This window comes from Terrapene carolina, unplaced genomic scaffold, assembly GCF_002925995.2.
Source record: "Terrapene carolina triunguis isolate 2854851 unplaced genomic scaffold, T_m_triunguis-2.0 Scaffold62, whole genome shotgun sequence".
NCBI classification, from domain to species: domain Eukaryota; kingdom Metazoa; phylum Chordata; order Testudines; family Emydidae; genus Terrapene; species Terrapene triunguis.
This window is the reverse complement of record NW_020664413.1, coordinates 2,998,660-3,018,100: the sequence shown is the minus strand read 5'-3', so window position 1 is coordinate 3,018,100 and position 19,441 is coordinate 2,998,660. Positions and strand designations below refer to the sequence as shown.

General features: G+C 45.4%; 1 protein-coding gene across 1 annotated transcript in view; it reads left to right on the top strand.

Moving 5' to 3' along the window:
• SMARCAL1 (SWI/SNF related, matrix associated, actin dependent regulator of chromatin, subfamily a like 1) overlaps positions 1-11,939 on the top strand; it is a 60,216-nt gene extending 48,277 nt beyond the window's left edge. The window contains exons 13-17 of the mRNA XM_026647379.1: positions 2,527-2,629; positions 3,698-3,880; positions 5,691-5,791; positions 10,278-10,374; positions 11,636-11,939. Of these exons, the coding sequence (XP_026503164.1) occupies positions 2,527-2,629; positions 3,698-3,880; positions 5,691-5,791; positions 10,278-10,374; positions 11,636-11,845 (694 nt within the window). The 3' untranslated portion in view covers positions 11,846-11,939. The remainder of the gene's footprint in view (positions 1-2,526; positions 2,630-3,697; positions 3,881-5,690; positions 5,792-10,277; positions 10,375-11,635) is intronic.
• The last annotated feature ends 7,502 nt before the right edge of the window (positions 11,940-19,441 follow it).

Genomic DNA, 19,441 nt, shown 5'->3' with positions numbered 1-19,441 from the left:
CTCTGTATCCTATCCCTCCCTCCAGCATATCTACCACTCTCCCAGTTTAGTGTCATCTGCAAACTTGCTGAGGGTGCAGTCCACGCCATCCTCCAGATCATTAATGAAGATATTAAACAAAACTGGCCCCAGGACCGACCCTTGGGGCACTCTGCTTGATACCAGCTGCCAACTAGACATGGAGCCATTGATCACTACCCGTTGAGCCCAACGATCTAGCTAGCTTTCTATCCACCTTATAGTCCATTCATCCAGCCCATACTTCTTTAACTTGCTGGCAAGAATACTGTGGGAGACCATATCAAAAGCTTTGCTAAAGTCAAGGAATAACACATTCACTGCTTTCCCCTCATCCACAGAGCCAGTTATCTCATCATAGAAGGCAGTTAGGTTAGTCAGGCATGACTTGCCCTTGGTGAATCCATGCTGATTTTCCTGATCACTTTCCTCTCCCCTAAGTGCTTCAGAATTGATTCCTTGAGGACCTGCTCCATGATTTTTTCCAGGGACTGGACTGGTCTATAGTTCCCCGGATCCCCCTTCTTCCCTTTTTTAAAGATGGGCACTACATTAGCCTTTTCCCAGTCATCCGAAACCTCCCCTGATCGCCATGAGTTTTCAAAGATAATGGCCAATGGCTCTGCAATCTCATCCGATGTTTAGTTTCCTATCTAAAGCTACCCAGTGTTTGGGGTTAAGATCAAGTCCTCTGGCTCAGGCCCTTCTTTAGTTTAAAAGGAACAAATCAATGCAATCATCAGTGTAAAGAGAATTTTAAAAAACTAACACTGCAGCCTTGCTGCAGAAAGCATTGAGCCAACCTATTTGTCAACCAAATGTAGTCTTTAGTTTTATAGTGCTCACTAGAGGTGCCATGTTGACAGCCCTGAAGGTCTTGAATGTTCCACAGAGCCCATGTGGGATCATGGTAACAATGTACGCTTCCCCCAGGAATGGACTTTTAACTCTTTCCTCTGGAGAGGTAATCCCTTCGAGTTGGGCTGGAGGCCCTTTCATCGCTAGCTTTTTTTGCTCTCAACAGATCAGATAGGATGTTGGTTTTGTTTGTTTTTTATGGGGACATGTATAATTTGCCACTTATTTTTATTTCTCATAGCCAACTGACCGGCTATCCTATTGGAATGACCAGAGTCATGTGTACTGCATGACTTCACAGCCACAGAATTTGCTGCAGAATCCAGAATTGCCGCCCAGAGGCTCTGCTTTTGTTTTTAAACAAGTGTTTCTTTCTTTTATGTTGGCGAAGAAAACCACGTGAACTGTACATGTGAACTGAATATACAACCATACAGTGTTGTTTCCCTGCATCTGCAGAGGTCTGAAAAAATAGCACTGAGAGGTGGGAACTGCCCCATTCATCTTTAGGCAGTGCCACCTATGAAATTGTAAAGATTAAAATTTAAATGCTAGCCGTATGAATTGCGAAGCTGCTTGACTGGTTTAGCAGAGCCACCTAGCTAATATTCAGAAGTAGCTCAAGCTAATGTCCTTATCCTACCATCTCAGTATGCCTCCCACAACATCTCGGGTGCCAAAATGTCCAGCTTCCCCCTGACAACTTCTCCAGTGCAGCAGTGTATTGTCCATACAAAAATCTGTTGCATGTTAAACTGAAAATGTCAGGACAGCATATAAAATAAATGTAATGAGTTGAATATCATACCACAGGGGTCATTGAGCTGATTGTATTATTCATTTTCAGCTTCATTTCAGTGTAAACCTTCTCTTGAATTAAATTAAACTAAAATAGAATTCCCTATAGATTCACCAGAATGTCACAGAATTCAGCAACTTGGCTGCAGAATTTAAGTCCATCTTGCCACGGAGTCATTTGGTTTTTTTCAGTCATAGCTGGCCTGGGCTGTGTTGAAAATAGTGACTTGGTGAAATACTTCATAGTCCTGATTTTAGCACCAATTCTTTGAGCATCTGTCCCCATTAGAAGCTGAAATTTGATTTACCTGTTCCCAACCATTTGTAAATAACTTACAATCGCTTGTTACATAGGAAACTTATTGCAAGTCTTAGTGGATTGAACAATAAGTTTCAAGATGTCCTGATAAATTTGTTCTTCAGAGAAGTTTCCTTTTTAGAGTGACAACAGCATGAAATAAATGTATTATGGGTAATTGCCTCCTGGATAACATAATGTGTTCCACAAGATGCCTAGAGTTAGAAATACAAATGAATGAATGAATGGGATAGACAGATAAATGGAAATGACTTTCAGTTGGGCCACTCTGTTTCATCAAGTGTGACTCAGTGACATACAAATAAAAATAGATACATTTGTCATTCAGTGGCCAGGAGTCCAGAAAAATGAGTGATGTGTCCCTGGATCTTTTTTTATATGTGGATATTAATTATTGAAATGCTGGTTTTTGCTGGCTAGTTTCCTGATTTCCGCCTATAGATCAACAATATCTCTTAGGATTTGAGGGTGATGTGTGCATGGGACAACAGAGACATCAATAATATAACTGGGATTATTTGTTTTTAATACAGAGAATACATCCTGGAATTACTGGAAAGCGGGAGAGACAAATTCCTGGTGTTTGCTCATCACAAGATAGTACTGAATGCAATCAGCAAAGCGCTGGAGAACAAAGTAAGTTCTTAAATCAGGTTCCTATTAATTTTATTATTGAGCCAACTTCAAAGCTCTGGAGAGTTCTGGCAGGTCACCTACTTTATGAAAGTTAATGACACACACAATTCTCTAATTGAGATATCTCTAATGTGCCCCCTGGCCACGATAACTGAGTCTCCAGAACGAGACTGCCCGGTGGGATGTACATTTTGTGTATGTGAGGGCTATTGCTGCAGATGTTTCTTGGTGTTCACCACCACCTGGAGGGATGTGTGTACAGTGCTTTGAGAAGTGCTGTTTCAGTACCATACGTTGCCATTGCTGCTTTTCGTGCCTCTTCGGAGAAGGTGGTGAGAAGGCAGTGACAAACCAACCCCAGCTATATCTGCATGCCCTTTATTTCTTGGGTCCATGTTGCTCTGGCTATTGCATGGAGGCTCGAGTCTACTTACTAACTGCATAGTGATCTTTCTCCTGTGTCTAGTCATGAGTGGAGGTCAAGTTTCTATGCCTGTTTCATCTGATCTGTCAGGTTTTGAAAGCTCATGAGGTGGCTGTGAGACCTGGTAGTGGTAGATGGGAGGTGGTTTTGCAAAATTCTCACTTAGAAATCTCTGAGGGAAGTACTGGGCAATTGCTCATCATCCCTGACATTTATAAGGTACCCATCCTATCACCGCTCCTCTTCGGTGAGGAGACCATTGGAAAATTGTTAGCTTTGCAGCTGCAGCATCAATATGTGGGCAATCCTTCGCTCTGCACTGAGCCTTTTCATCTACGTCTCCTTTTCACTGACCCGGACTCTGCAGTCTCACCTTCCCAGTGTCTAAGCATGATAGTGACCTGGATGAAGGGTAGCTGAGGAGATGGTGGCTGGTGATGCTGGTTCCTATTGTGTGTTTCTGCCCAAATCTAATAGCAGCATTAGAAAATGCTGAAATAAAATTTAATATTTTTTTTACCCTGCCAATATATTTAAAATAAAATGTTATGGAGTAGTTCAGTGGGTTTTGGTGGTGGGGAACTCCTCTAAAACTTGGGGAAATAAAGACATGCTAATGATCTTTCTCCACGCCCTCTTCTCAGCATGTTGGATATATTCGCATTGATGGCTCCACATCTTCAGCTGAGCGTCAGTCTCTGTGCCAGAAGTTCCAGTTCTCCGAGAAGCACTCTGTGGCTGTCTTATCCCTTACTGCTGCCAACACGGGGCTGACCCTCTCTTCTGCCGACTTGGTGGTGTTTGCAGAGTTGTTCTGGAACCCCGGTGTAAGGAACCTATGTTACTACCATAACTTAAAGCAGTGTGCGCCAGTGGAGAGAGCACGGTACTGGGACTCCAGAGACCTGGGTTCTATTCCTAGCTCTGCCACTGACCTGATGGGTAACCTTGGGAAAGTCACTTCCCCCCTCGGTGCCTCAGTTTTCCCATCTGTAAAATGGGGCTAATGATGCTAACCTCTGCTGTAAAGTGCTTTGGGAGCTACTGAAAAAAGTGCTATATAAGAGCTAGGTGGTGTTACTAGTCTTATTACCGTACTGATCAATCATATTGCCAAAAAAGGGGACTGTTTGTAGTGTTGAGGGGTGGAAATGGAATAGTGTTATGGTGGTCCTTTGGAGGTGGGGGAGCATCATCCAGGATTTCTCTGTTTCCTTCCTCACTACTCTTTTACACTCCCAGCCCCCCAAAAACCTTTACATTGCTGCAACCCCAGCTGACTGGACTGGCAGGGAGGGGTCATGTGGGAAGGTCACCTGCCTCTCCTTTAGCTGGTGCCCCCCCTTTGTGTCCCTCCCATGAGTCACCTATGCGTACTGGTAAGAGTTAAAATCTCCTTGCACCACTGGATTAGTGACTCATGAGGTGGCAGTATTCTCTGAGTCAGTACTGAACCAGTGTTCCAGCACCGCGTTGGAAGGGAACAGGCAGGCCTGCAAGTGCTGTCTTTCATTTTCAACGTAAAATAAAGGGCCTGACCACTTGTCATTCGAAATCCAAGCGTGCTGCCTTCAAGAGGGCGGGGGACTAAGCCTGGATCCCTGCCCAGATTCCATCCTGCCTGCCTACTATTCACCAGCCATTTGAGTTGGATAATAATAATACCTCATTCTCATAGCACTCTTCACCAGGTAGATCTCGATGCACTTTACAAAGGAGGTCGTCAGTATCATTAGCCCCATATGCAAATGGGGACACTACAGCATGGAGAAGCGAAGTGGCTAGCCCAGTATCACCCAGCAGGCCAGTTTCCAAGCTGGGAACTAGAATCCAGGTCTCCTGAATCCCAGTCAGTGCTCTATCCACTGGGCCACACCACGTCTCATTCTACTTCACTTCTTGGTCTAAACTGCAGAGTAGCACAGCTGTGCACCATTAAGCAGCTGATGCATTCCTCCCCTAAGGCAGCGGCATTTCAGTAAATGATCTTTATATATACAAATTGTGGAGCTGTTTGAGGGCCCTCTGAATGCGGTGTGCCATTTGAATTATCAGTTACCGGCAGGACTGGAATTCCAACAGCCCCCGTATGCCTTGGAAAAACTATGAGTATTTGTTTTTTCACAGTGTCAATTGCAAATCCCACACACACGCACACACTTCTGGTGATGCAGGAAACTGAGTATTTTAGCAGAGAAGCTTTCTTTTCTTTTAGCAGCTGGTTGTTTAGAGGACATCAGAGGAAAATGTCTGAGAGGAAGGTAGATCTTTGGGGTTCGGGTGCTGGCCAGGGACTAGGATCTGAACTCAGATCTCTGCTCTGCCACAGGTTTCCTGGGTGACCTGGGGCAAGCTGATTCATCTCTCTCTGCCTCAGTTCCTCATGTGTAAAAGGGGGAAATACCCCTTCCATCCTCCCATCCATTGTGCAGCTTGGCTGTTTAGGTTATAAATTCTGGGCGGGCAGGGCTATGCCTGCTATGCCCTGATCTCAGCTGGGGACTCTTGGTGTTAATAGGGTACAAATTGGAATAGTTAAGCATCGGGAAAAATAGGTCTCTATTTCCTGGGGCCGGTTTTGTCAATTCTTGTGTGTTACACTGTTTCATTGTGCTTTCTCTGTTTGTTTAAATACAGGTTTTGATCCAAGCAGAAGATCGGGCACATCGAATTGGACAAACCAGTTCTGTTAACGTTCATTACCTGGTGGCTAAAGGCACGGCAGATGACTACTTATGGTAGGGAGTGGAAAGGACTTCGTCTTACCTCTTCATCTATCTCTTTGGGACTTGTGTGACTTGGGATACGATACTGAACCTCTCTGTGCTTGATTCCTCCTCTGTACAATAGGGGTGGCAGTAAGGTACTGAGAGGAGTGATATTTGCCTTTTGGGGTGGGGCTTTCTAGAAGGGCAAAGTCTTGTTAACAGTCTGGCCTTGTAACTGAAGGTGACAAGCCAGTAAAATAGACCTATTTATCAGGCAAAGAGAGGTTGTTGAGATGTTTGAGAGGGCTTAACGTATCTAAACGTTGACAGGCTGGGAATAGGGAGAGAAAGTTTGGCTGCTTGGTTGCAACACGGAATATTACAGGCTCCAAGCGCTTCCTGAGAGGTGAAGTTAGCAAGGACTTAGGGTGTTCAGCAGAGCTAAGATCCATACAAGTCTCTGGGTCGTGAGTTCTTGGGCACACAGAGGAAGCCTGCTCTGCTGCCTCTCATGTTGCTCTTCAGCAAATCCGTCTGACCAGCTCACGAAGGGACATTGACGTGCCCCACTGGGAACTCAATCCATCCTTCTTTGGCTTGCAGGAAGGTTGGTAGGATGCAGGGCTGTGGGAGTAGATGGGGAGGGATCTAGGAAATCCTCTGTGCTGTGAGGGAAGGGACCTGCAATCGATGAAGGAAAATGATTCACCAGATGGTACTTCGAATGTCCGAAATTATATCTTTCCATTACCTCATCTGAAAGAGCAAATGAGCTGAAGTGAACTTATACAGTTCCCAGAATATCATGATTGCAAATAATTAGGGCCTTGCATCAGGAGAAACTGGAAACTGACACATCGCCCACATTTCAAGGAAAGCTAATGACAGTAATTTTGCTTTTTATTTGTAAAATGCGGTCCATGCAACCGCTAGTGCTTGACTGAAAGAAAATATGCTTTTCAGAAGAGGACATACTTATCCTTTCATCCTCCCTCCCGTCCATGCCAACTCCAGGAGAGATGAGGGCATTTTATTAATGAAGGGCCATTAATTGTGCTAGGTGAGGTTCACTTCTTCATAGCTTCTTGTCATGTGTTGCAAATCCCAGGAATTGGAGATGGGAATGGAACCTGTTGCTCCCAGTACCGCCCTGTGGAACCACTTTCCCACCTTGAACTTTACACCTTCCAAATATTTGTAGACTGCAATCACAGCCTCTTATGTGTCAGTTAATTACACTGCACACATTTAGCTCTCAACCTTTACATCCAGATCAGTCCATTTAGCCTCTCTAATCCTTTCGACTGGTTTTTTTCTGAATGCCTCTGTTTAATATCTCTGGTCCTGAGGTACCCAAAGCTTAACACAGCATTCTAGGTGTGTGCATACAAACAGAAGGCAACATAGTGAAATTGACTTTGGTTACTAGAACTGGCTCTGCTAGCATGGGATCTATCCTAAGGTGAAAGGGCTGGTGCATTTCAATACTCCGAAGACGGTGGTTTTTCATTGGCCCGTGGTAAATGACACCACAAAACCGATGATATACCTGAGATACATCAATGATGTTTTCATCCTCTGGACAGATGACCTAAACTCTCTCTCATATATTTCCATCACAAGTTCAACCACCACCATCCATTGTGACGTTCCCCTGGTGTTATCTGGACCAGTGATCTGCTAGGTAACTCCAGTCCTCGACTCTGGGAGCCAGCCTTACCCTGCTCTGCTGTGAGAACCCCACTCCTATGCTGTTCACGCACAGCCTCTAGCATGTAAGCTGCTCCCAGTTGAGTGAGTGAGCACTTTTGGGCAGCTGCTGCTTGGATTGTGCAACCGAATGACACTAGTCAATATCTCCGGTCCCAGACACAACCCTAGGAACCTCCGTCTTGCAGTGCCCAGTTATGCCCGCTGGACGCTGCAAGCTTATATGAGTTCATCAATTTAACAAAGAAATTGGCATGTACCAGGCTTCTTATCCCGAGGGGAGTCTCTGACATGCTTCAAACCAAACGCACTGCTTCAGGTAGAGTAAACAAACAGATTTATTAACTACAAAGAGAGATTTTAAGTGATTTTAAGTCAAAGCACAACAAGTCAGATTTGGTCAAATGAAATAAAAGCAAAACGCATTCTAAGCTGATCTTAACACTTTCAGTGCCCTTATAAACTTAGATGCTTCTCACCACAGGCTGGCTGGTTGCCCTTGCCAGGCTCTCCCCTTTGATCAGCGCTTCAGTCACTTGGTGTGATGTCTGTAGATGGAGGTGGAAGAGAGAGGAAGAGCATGGCAAACGTTTCTACCTTTTATCATGTTCTTTCTTCCCTCTTGGCTTTGTCCCCCCCCTTCAGGGTCAGGTGCGCATTACCTCATTGCAGTCCCAAACTGATCAAAGGAAGGGGGGTGACTCACTCGAGAGTCCAACAGATCCGTTGTTGCTGCCTAGGCCAGTGTCCTTTGTTCCTGTGAGGCTGGGCTGGGTTTGTCCCATTCATGCCCTGATGAGGTGTGAACTGCCCCTCTGCTCTTGGAGAGTTTTGCCTGGGCTTGTTTTAAGCCATGAGGACACATTTTCAGCCTCATAACTATATACATGAAATTACAACCTATAACATTATTGTAACAACAATTACTATAACATCACCACCACCACAATGCCCAGTGCATCATGAGCCTTCCAAAGACACCCGACATCACAAACTTTGCACTGGATCCCACACAATCCTTTTATAAGGATGAACATGGGGGTGCAGGGTGTTCCCCTGAGGCACAGAGTGTCACACCCATCCATCAAACTCTCTCTAGAACATTCCCACATCAGCATCAATTTCCTGAACACCAGGATCAGCTTCAACAATGGAACCCTACAGACAACTAGATACAAGAAACCCACAGAACCAGTAACCACCCCCAGTATACCAAGAAATCGGTGGCCACAGAATTTGCTCCAAGGAGAAAGTCTGAGATACACACCTTTACACGCTTAAAATCGCCTTTACCAAGCAAGGATACTCCACCAGAAAAGTAGATCACATCATGGAATGGGCCACTCAATACACTCAAAAAGAACCTGCTTCAGTATGCGGGGTGGGAACCCTCCAACTGTACACCCCTAGGTGTCACCTACCACCCCACACTGGAACCCATACAAGGCATCATTAAACAATTACAACTCATCCTCAATGGGGACCACATCCTGAAGCAAGCTCTCTTCCCACAGATCAGGACACGCCAACTCATAATGGCAACAGCACCTGCCATAACAACAGATGCAAAACCTGCAGACACATCTCCACTGCTACAATGATAGACACCCCCGACACACGCCTGTCACGGAGTGTGGGGGAGTCAGGGCCCTGCACCCCCCACATCCTGCAATTCACCGTGACTCTCAAAGCAGAAGGGTTATTAGATGATAGGAACACAGTCTAAAACAGAGCTTGTAGATACAGAAAACAGGACCCCTCACTCAGGTCCATCTTGCGGGGTAGGGAGACCAGATCCCGGTTCTGGGCCTCCCTCCATTTCCCCAGCCAGCTCCAAACTGACAGTCCCTCCAGCCCCTCTTCTGGCCTTTGTCTCTTTCCCCAGGCCAGGAGGCCACCTGATCTCTTTGTTCTCCAACATCTTCAGTTGGCACCTTGCAGGAGAGGGGCCCAGGCCATCAGTTGCCAGGAGACAGGGTGTCGGCCATTCTCTGTGCAGACCGTATCACCCCTGCCCTCTAGGGCTCTGCAACAATCACACACCCTTATCCCACCACCTAGATACGTAAGAAAGGCATAGGGGAAACTGAGGCAGCCACACAGTATTCAGAGAAAACATTAAGAACATTCCCACTTCATCACAACACCTTTCAAGCTCCAGGGGTCCTACACATGCCTATCACAACATGTTGTGTACTTCATCTAGTGCACAAAATGCCCCAATAGCAACTATGTGAGTGAAACCAGACAATCCCTGTGCTCTCAAATGAATTTGCACAGGAAAATGATAAAAGGCAAAAACGCCATATCACCCCGGGGCAAGCACTTTTCTTCACAAAACGATCACTCCATATCAGACCTCTCAGCCCTCATCCTCAAAGGAAACCTGCACAACACCTTCAAAGGACAAGCCTGGGAGCTTAAATTGATAACTCTGCTATACACCAAAAATCACAGACTTAATAAAGACACTGGATTTATGGCTCATACAACAATCTGCAACCCACTAACTCGCCTTTGTCGTATTATTGCAGAGGTGTTAACTGCCCACTTCGCCTTGGAAACGGTCTCTTGCAACATGGGTTAACTCCCTTGTATTTAGCTGTGACACTCAGTAGAAGAATGTAAGCTCGAAAGCTTGTCTCTTTCACCAGTAAAAGTTGGTCCAATGAAAGAGATTCCCTCACCCACCCTGCCTCTCATGGTAAATGATTCTGTGTTCCTCTGCCTAGAAAGGAGCCTGTGACATCTTAAATGCTACCACTTTCCTTTCTAGCAATATTTGGTGCTTGTTATCTTCCCATAGGCCTATGATTCAAGAGAAGATAAAAGTGCTGGGCGAAGCCGGTCTTTCTGAAGCCAGTTTCTCTGAAACAGCTGAAGCCACTGATTACTTCTACAAGGTAAGTGATGTGAATGTGAGACATTAGCCCGAGTCATTCCTGGGAGGAGTTAAACTGACTTGGGCTTTGTATGTCTCTAGAGTGACATGTTAACAGAAGAGGAGATCTGAGCTCGCGCCAGTTCTGCCTTAAGTGCAGTAGGCTGGGTCATCCACCTTCCTCCCCGAGCCGCGTGGCAGTGGACCCTCCACGCAATGATCCCAATCTTGTTGTGTGGAAGGAGACTCCGGTGCCTCTGCAGCACCATTTCCTAACCCCCTCAGGCCCTGTGGAGGCTTCTCCAGGTGGTAGGGAACCACATGGGAAAAAGGATGGGGTCAGGGCAGAGGGTGGCAGCCATATTGTCCCCCAACTCTCACTCTGCGAGTTTGTGCTGGCAATGTAAATGCAGCTCCAGGCTCTATTACCTTTTCTGCTGAGCCCCCATCCCCCGGGAGACCTAGATAGCGTGGCCGGGGAGCTGCCAGGGACCAAAACCGGCAGGGAGCACAGGACCTCTGTGGCCTGGTCTACACTACGGGATTAATTCGGATTTAGCAGCGTTAATCCGAATTAACCCTTCACCCGTCCACACTACAGAGCCAGTTAATTCGAATTAAAGGGCCCTTTAAATCGATTTCTGTACTCCACCTCGACGAACGGAGTAGAGCCTAAATCGATTTTGTTAATTCGAATTAGTGTTAGTGTGGCCGCACACCACCGAATTACTGTGGTTAAAAACCGAATTAAGGTGCTTAGTGTGGCCGCGCACAATCGAATTTATACAATCTGTTTCCCAAATTCGAATTATCTAAATTCGGATTAATCCTGTAGTGTAGACATACCCTGTGCATGTATTTCACTGGCCTCTTGCAGCTCCCCCAGATCATAAGGATCCGTTGGAGCAGCCCCCTTGCCTTCACTGTGAGGGAATGTCCATGAGGAAATTCTTCTAGAAGTTTCCATGGAAAAAGCTCCCTCTAGTAGCTTTTCCTTGCTCTGCAAGGGGCCACAACATTTTGCGAATCAACCCCTTCCTCTCTCTCCACCTCTGAGAAAACGGTGATGTGTGGCTTCATTGCAGAGGGCACAACGGCAGAGCTGAGTTCAGGCCGAGTCCCTACCGTTCTCTCATGGGTACCTCTCGCACTGGAATTCCATTCTCCGTTGGTCAGGGGAGCCGTGAGGGAAACGGAAGCTGTAAACTAATTATAATTGCCGTCTGTTTGGCTTGTTTGTGAATACCCTGTGTGTGCAGAACCTCTCTGCTCTACTTTCACAGCGAGACCCAAAGCAGCAGACCATTTACAGCCTTTTCCAGAGGACCTTCTCTGAGCAGGGAGACGACCTCGACAAAGCTTTGCTCGTGGAGGCGGCTGACGCTTGCCAGGAGTCTGACTCCGGGAGTGCCTCTCGGGATGCAGGAGCGGACACCTGCTCAGCGAGTCCACGTAAGAAACAGCGTCTTGAAGATTATTTTCACAGACAGTAACTAGACAGGAACGAGACACTTAAAAGATTTTTATTTAAAAAAACAACCACACCGAATCATTGTATTGTTTGAGTTTCCAAAAATAAAACACATGAATGGGTTTTGGAGAAGATTCAGTGTCTGTCTTCTATAGTGTTTCCCCCCCAAGGATGGAAGGACTAGGCAAGGTGCTCATCTGGGTCAGCGAAAGGAGGGCTGGGTGTCAGCAGATCCTGAATTCTAATCCTGTCTTTGCCAATGACTCACAGCGGCCTTGGGCAAGGCACGTCCCTTCTGGGCCTCAGTTTGCACACCTGTTTTATTTTAAATAACGCTCACCTGTTTACATCACAGGAGTGTCACAAGGATGAACTAGTGAATGGCTGCAGACTGCCTTGAACAGGCACAGTGCCATATAAATGCAAAATATTATCACCCCAAAGAACTTTACACGCTGTATACGTAGTTCACCGCTGACATGCAGCCACTGCTGAGATGTGAGGGTGGCAGCTTAGCAGCAGTCTAGGGCACAGCACGGCAGAAGTGAGAGGAGGAATTTTGACCACTGGGGCAGAGCTCTAGATCGGCAACAAGTGCATAGAATCTTTATCATCTGTGCAGAGCACTCAGGACCTTGAATCCAGATTTTCAGAATTGCCTGGGCTAACATGCAATGACCATCTATTTGCAATTACTGCAGACAACAGTTATTAAATCTCATCCTGAAGACCCACATACAATAAATTGCTTAGAACTCGATATATCGATCTTGGGATGGTGAAGGGCTGATGTGATCCTGCCAAGATCTGAACCTATGACTACCATGGGGCTAGTATTTAAAACCAGAGGCTTAGGCCACTTTGCCACAGCCTCTTGTTAAGTATTTTTCCCTGTGTTCTCTCTCCACTGTACCTGGTTTAGAGTGTGTGCGCGCTCTCACTTGTTTACAGCAGAAACAACAAATCAGGAAACTGAGACTTCAGACTAAGCCACTTGTGCAAAAAGAAATTTATTCCACAGTGCTCTAAGTGCCCTGTGCTCCTGCTTTTCCTTTGATTTGGAGTCTTGTCTCACATCTGGGCCTTGAAACATTAAGAAATACGAGACATTGGAAGCATTCGTATTTATTTAAATTATTTATAGTAGTTGCAGCTCGGATCTCTTTGGGGAATAAGAAAATCACCTGTAAGTGCTTTAGCTCTGGTAAGGGACACTTGCTTATAGGCCGTGTACCAACCACTCCTCTAATGGGCATTTTATGTCCCCGTAAGGGTGCTACTATATTGGCACCTTTAGGACCTGTAATTCATCACCAGTGCAGCTCCGCTGTAGCAGTGGTGGAGGCTTCTCGGGCGTCTTTACCACTGTCGTCGTCCAACTCTGCTCCGATTTAGAGTTAGACGGGATGGTGGTAAAAATGTCTCGCCCAACTCTGTGCTTACACCCTCCACGATTGCTATTGTGCTGCAATGGTGGTGAATTACAGATCCTGAAATGGGCCAGTGTAGACGCAGCCTGACAGCGTGTAGTGCTGTTCTTTCATTCCTTTCTAGTGGTGTTTGGGACATAACCCCTGACAACCGATTGGAACCGGTTCCTTTCACAAGGGCACTGAACAGCCATCAGATGATTAGACCTATAGGTTGCTACCACCCTGGGCCAAACTTGAATATGCAATCTAGGGATGATGGGCTCTTTATCACGTTACTAATCTCCTGAGGAATCCAGGCTCCCAATATTTGCCTAATTATCTTTCTTTATTTGTATTGCGGTAGTGTGTAGTTGTTCCTTTCTTCTCAGCCTCCTTTTTTAGAACTAGAAGATGCCCAGGATTGGCTGGGCATGTGTAATTGATAATTCCGTGTGCTATGTAAGAATGAATAGAAGTCAATTTTATGAATTTGCCAAGATGCCAGTTAGATACATCTCCCAGTTACCATGTGTGAAGAAGGTGGAGGGGAACACACACTCACAGTTCTTACACTTTGCCTCTCACTCCCAGGGGTTAACACTGCTGTTTAGACAGGATGCTTAGCTGCAGATGGTTACCAGACAATAGTAAAAGCATTATGTTGCTTGAGACTTCTGCCAAGTGAACAAATTGACAATGACAGTGCTTTCCTTAATTAAGATTTTATTGTATCATTGACTGCAAATACCATCACATAAGCATGGAAATGGCCTACAAGATTCATATACAACGGGTACAATGTCTTAGGGATTCATTTATGACTGTGCAAAAAGGGTTTTCAGTTGGTAGGAAGTAGATTTAAACGTTTGCAGGTGGCAAGCAAGAGGGGAGAAGAGTCCGTGGACATTGGATCAAAAGTGCCAAATGTCATTCCTACTATAGGAGACTCTGACTACTGCCCAGCCATCTGTTTGTGCCTAGCTACTCTCACCACTAGATTACTTTGGTGGACATCTCTCCCTAATTGTTCTCAACATCTTGCATCTAACCCTTTATACCAGGCGCTTGCCCATAGGACCCCAGTTGAAACAGGGTTGTTTTCAGTAGGCTGCAGGAAGTGGTGAGAAGGATGGGGAGATTCTTCATGCACAAATCTTGTCTTCTCAGAAGAACAATTCTCTTCTTCTCATACGCGAGAGGAGCGGCAAATAGCATTTTTCAGAAATCTGCTGAAAGCGTCTTTGGAGAATTCTGCCTCCCATAAAATCTCAATTTATTTTTATCTACACACTGATAAATCTCCAATCCCATTAAAGGACGTCAGGTATACTCTCTCTCTCTGTAATGGGACTCATAAAATCTCAGCTTGATCTCTGCAGAGTTGCTGAGACTCTTCAAGAACACTTGAAATTCACTTTACCCTTTCTATATTAAAAAGAAAAGAAAATCTAGCCCTGGAGAAAAGTGCTTTTAGCCATTAAGTCAAGGGAACTCATTGCTGGTACACAGCCTGTTATACCCTCCAGGTTATCAGAAAAGGTCTGTCTACAGTGGGAGCTGGGGTGTGAGTCCCAGCTCCAGGAGAAATACCTGCACAAGCTCTCAATAGGCTAGTGCATTACAAATCGAGTGTAGCCACCGAGTACGTGCCTAAGATCTCCAATGAGGGCAGTTAGCCCATCCCGCTGCTCATGTTGCCATGGCTACGTTCTATTTTTAGCTCTCCCGCTCGATGAGAGCTAGTGCGGGTGCATCTCCTCAAGCCGGGAATTGCACCGCAAGCTCCAAATATAGACATACCCACAGATGGTACGCCTGGTTGTGGTTGGAGACCAGCAGCAGGGCATTCCAGAAAGTCCAAGGCCTCAGTTCTTGGTTGTGTCCAGTTGCTTCCCTTTTATTTTAAGAGGAATCCCCATTCGCTAAACCACAATGTACCAAACTGGAGGGGAAAAAAGGCAAAAAGCTGGAAAAGGCAAGAATTGGAGAAGAGAGACTTTTCTGAAGTAGTAGGAGGAGGATGTTTGTATGGGTATGGTACTGTCCTAGGTTGCAGGGATGTGCATTCAGCTCCCTGGATGACCCCTAGCACAAGCCACTTAGGGTCTAGTCCAAAACCCAATGAGGTCAATGGAAAATCCCAATGGAAAGCCACTGACTTAATGGGACCCTTAATCACTCTGGTCCTCAATTCTTCATCTGTAAAATGAGGACAATATTGGATAATTTCCTTTCTCCCGCTCTTAGTTTTGTCTTTTTTTCTAGTTAGACTATAAGCTCTTCCAGGTAGGACTGTCTCTTGCCACTTGTCTGTACTGCACAACAGGGCCCTGATCCTGGTTGGGGCATGTAGGTGCAACTGTGATATAACTAATAATAAAGTGTAACAAATACCACAGAATAGCTCACTATATAAGAAAAAGTATTTAAACAATAAAAATCTTTCTGAGTTTAAATGCAGAGAATATTGAAATGACTAAACCTGAAATCGGGATTGCTCCCAAGAACGGTGCATTTTACTTTGTAACTTGAACTTTACCACAAACTCAGAGCATCTCATTATTACTCTTTACCTGCTGATACACATCTGCATTCCCTTCATGGCCCCTCAGAAGAAATGCCATTTCAAGATCCCAACTCCGGTCCCATTGCTATATCTCTTTTAAGTCTGTTTGTTCTGTTCCTGGCTCCTGTTGATTTCTTGTTGGGTGTTAAATATGCGTTTGGGTCCATACATCGTCCAGGTTTTAGGACAAAATGTCAAATTGCACAAGGTTCTTATGAAAGGAGGAAAAAAGCTCTTCTCTTCTATGAAAATGTCATTGGAGGGTTAGGGCAGATGTCCCAAGCTCCAGCTCTCGTGTATGCTGGAAAGTTATTGTTATTACTACATACAGTGATTCATGGCAAATAGTTTGCCATGTGTATTAATAAAGCGGACCTCGTGGAAGTTTGGCTAGACTTTCTTCCCTCTAAGTACTTTCAGAAATTATGAGTAGTTGATGGCTTTGAATATAAAAACTTTTAAGAATTCTGTTTTGCATATTGTCAACAAACTAATCAGATTATATAGAATCATAGATTATAAAGCCAAATCACATAGATTCTTAGATTATAAAGGGACTGCTGTGGTCATCTAGTTTGACTTCCTCCTTGACACAGATCATAGGACTTCTCTGAATTTCTGTTTGAACTAGAGCATCTCTTTTAGAAAAATATCCAACCTCAATTGAAAAACTTCCAGGCACGGAGAGTCCACCACAAACCTTGCTAAACTGTCTAACTTCAGCCATTGAATCTTGTTATACCTTTTGTCTGCTAGATTGAAGAGCCCATATTATCAAATTTGTGTTCTCTATGTAGGTACATATTAGGGATGTAAAATATTAACCGGTTAACTGATAAGTATTGGTCTTACCGTTAATATATTGCAGTTAACGTTTAAAACAGATTGGTAAAATAATTTAGTGACATTTTCCATCCCTACTTGCGCTGTCATTCTCTCAATCTGGCTTCTCTCAATCGCTCCCTGTCCCAACGTCCAAGCACACCGTGTGCATTAACAAATCTGCCTCTTCCCTATCCACATCTCGCTCCCCCCTCAGCAGCAGCGCCCAGGACAGGACAAGCCGAGCTGCCTTCGCACGGCGATGGCTCGGGAGCCCGGAACAGCGGTGACTGGGGGTGGACGGAACATGTTGTGCCTCGGCCCCCTGCGAGACCCCTAGCCCCCCCAGGAGACTCTACCGAGCCCCTGGACATCGTCCAGACTCCTACCATGCTGGCAGCTGCTCAGGGCCCAGGTCGCTCCTGGCTGCTGCCACCAAGTGCAGGCATGGCGGGCTGAGGGGGCGGGTGGCGCTGCCGGTGCTGCTACTAGGGGGGTCTCGCTGCCTCCTGGCCCTTGGGGCGGCCAAGATGCTGGGCAGCAAGGGGGATGTGACCAGAACTAGCCAAAGTCCTGTGATGCACCGAGGGAGACCGGGTCACGTGACAGGGGAGACTGGTGTCGCCATGACACCTCCTGGCCACATGACCGGTTCTCCCCTTCATCCTAACACTCCCAGATCATGTGATGGTCTCTCCCTCCCCCCACCTCCCATCGCCATGACAGTGCGCAGAAGGGGGTGGTGACGGGGTACCAACTAGGGATGTAAAATATGAAACAGTTAAACTGTTAACTGATATTTTAATAGTTTCAATGGGTACTTTTTAAAATATTTACATCCCTAATACACACAGACTGTGATTAAGTCATCCCTTAGGCTTCTCTTTGTTAAACTATCAGGTTGAGCCCTTGGAGTCTATCATGATAGGGCATGTCTTCTAATCTTTTAATCATTCTCATGGCTCTTCTCTGACCCCTCTCCAATGTATCAACACCCTTCTTGAACTGTGGAAACCAGAACTGGAGACAGTATTCCTGCAATGGTTGCTCTACTGCCAAATACTGAGGTAATATAATCCCGACTCCTACTTGAGATTCCCCTGTTTATGCATCCAAGGATTACATTAGTCCTTTTGCCAACAGCTTTGCACTGGGAACTCTTGCTCATTTGATTATCCACCCAGATGCCCAAGTCCTTTTCAGAGTCACTGCTTCCTAGGATAGAGTCCCCCAGCCTGTAAATATGGCCTGTGTTTTTGTTTTTTGGGGGGGGATTTTGGTGAGGGGGGGGGAAGAGGGAGGCCAGCAGGGGAGAAAACTCATTGTTTGCTTGCACCCAGTTTACGAGATGATCCAGATCATGATCATTACTTAATTAAAACAAATAGGATTATCCTATTATGAGTATTGACAGAACTCAACAGCGCTGGTATTGGTTTGTTTTTCTTTTATCACTGATTTTTATGTTGAAGAGAAATTCCATGTTAATTTCCCAGTTATTTGTGGGATGCTTTCTGAGCCCCGGGGACTCATTTTTGATCAGAGCGAGGGACACAGGGGTCTTATGCCTGTTTGCCTTTATACAGATTTGATGATCAATGGGATGCAAAGAATGTTTTAAAAAAAAATCTGGTTTTGAGGAAGAGGGAGGGGTAACATAAGAGTTGTTATAAATTATCATTGACTTTTTGTCTCTTAAAACTGCGTTTGCTGTTCCCTTTTTATTGTTCTAGTATTTACTGTGTTCTTTGATTTTCTTAAAAATAAAACCAGCTAACCACTCTATCCATTTTCTTTTTATGGGTTCTTTGGATATGAAGTCAGAAATCTGCATTCTGTGGCTAAATCTCCACTCCAATAAAATCCATGGTGATATAGATCAATTTTACTGCCTGGATATTTGCTGTATCCCTGCATGAATACATTTCTACAATATTTTCCAAATGATGGATCGTTCCAACTCAAGCTGCAAATAAATTCCATTTTGTGAGTTTGAAGGCTTTAGATAACCCTGTTATCGCTGGACAGATTTACAGAATTAAGCTGTGTAAGACTAAAAAGAATGACTGAATGCTTTGTGTGGGACTCAAACTCTGTGAGGGAAGGGAATTCTGAAAGCGTGTCATAGGTGTCTTTGCAGCAATTGAACCCTGTGATTGTCAGCAGGGTACCATGGAAGCAGAACTTCACTTCTGTGGTACTAGTTGCATATCCTGATTTCCCCTCCCCCCCATACCTTTTGTTAGGCTAAGAAAGATAAATATTTAAACATCTTTTCATCCAATATACCTGCTGTAAATGTTATATCCTGTACTCTTAACTCCACCTAGATTTAGATCATAGTTGTATAATTAGGCTAAATTTATTTATGATGTAACATCATTGATGGGAATGAACCCATCTCCTGTTGAATGGTCTTATTTGAACTCTACTGTTCACCTTTTCCTTTTGTTCCTTCTTAATAGCCTGTCATCCATCCTCTTGTCTGCCATGCATATAACTAATCTCCTGTATAAATAGGATCTGATGTATCAGAGCAGCCAGTTGAGCTATCAGACCTGCTGGCTGCACAGGTTAACACATACCGAGGGGGGAAATCCATACACCATACAGCTAATCCCGCACTTGTGTGGAAGGAGGCCACATTCCAACTCCCTGCACCAGCCTGGAGCCCCCTCCCGCACCCAGAACCCCTAATTTCTGGCCCCACCCCAGAGCCTGCATCCCCTCCCACGCCCCAACCCCTTGCACCAGCCTGGAGCCCCCTCCCACACCCAGAACCCCTCATTTCTGGCCCCACCCCAGAGCCTGCACCCCC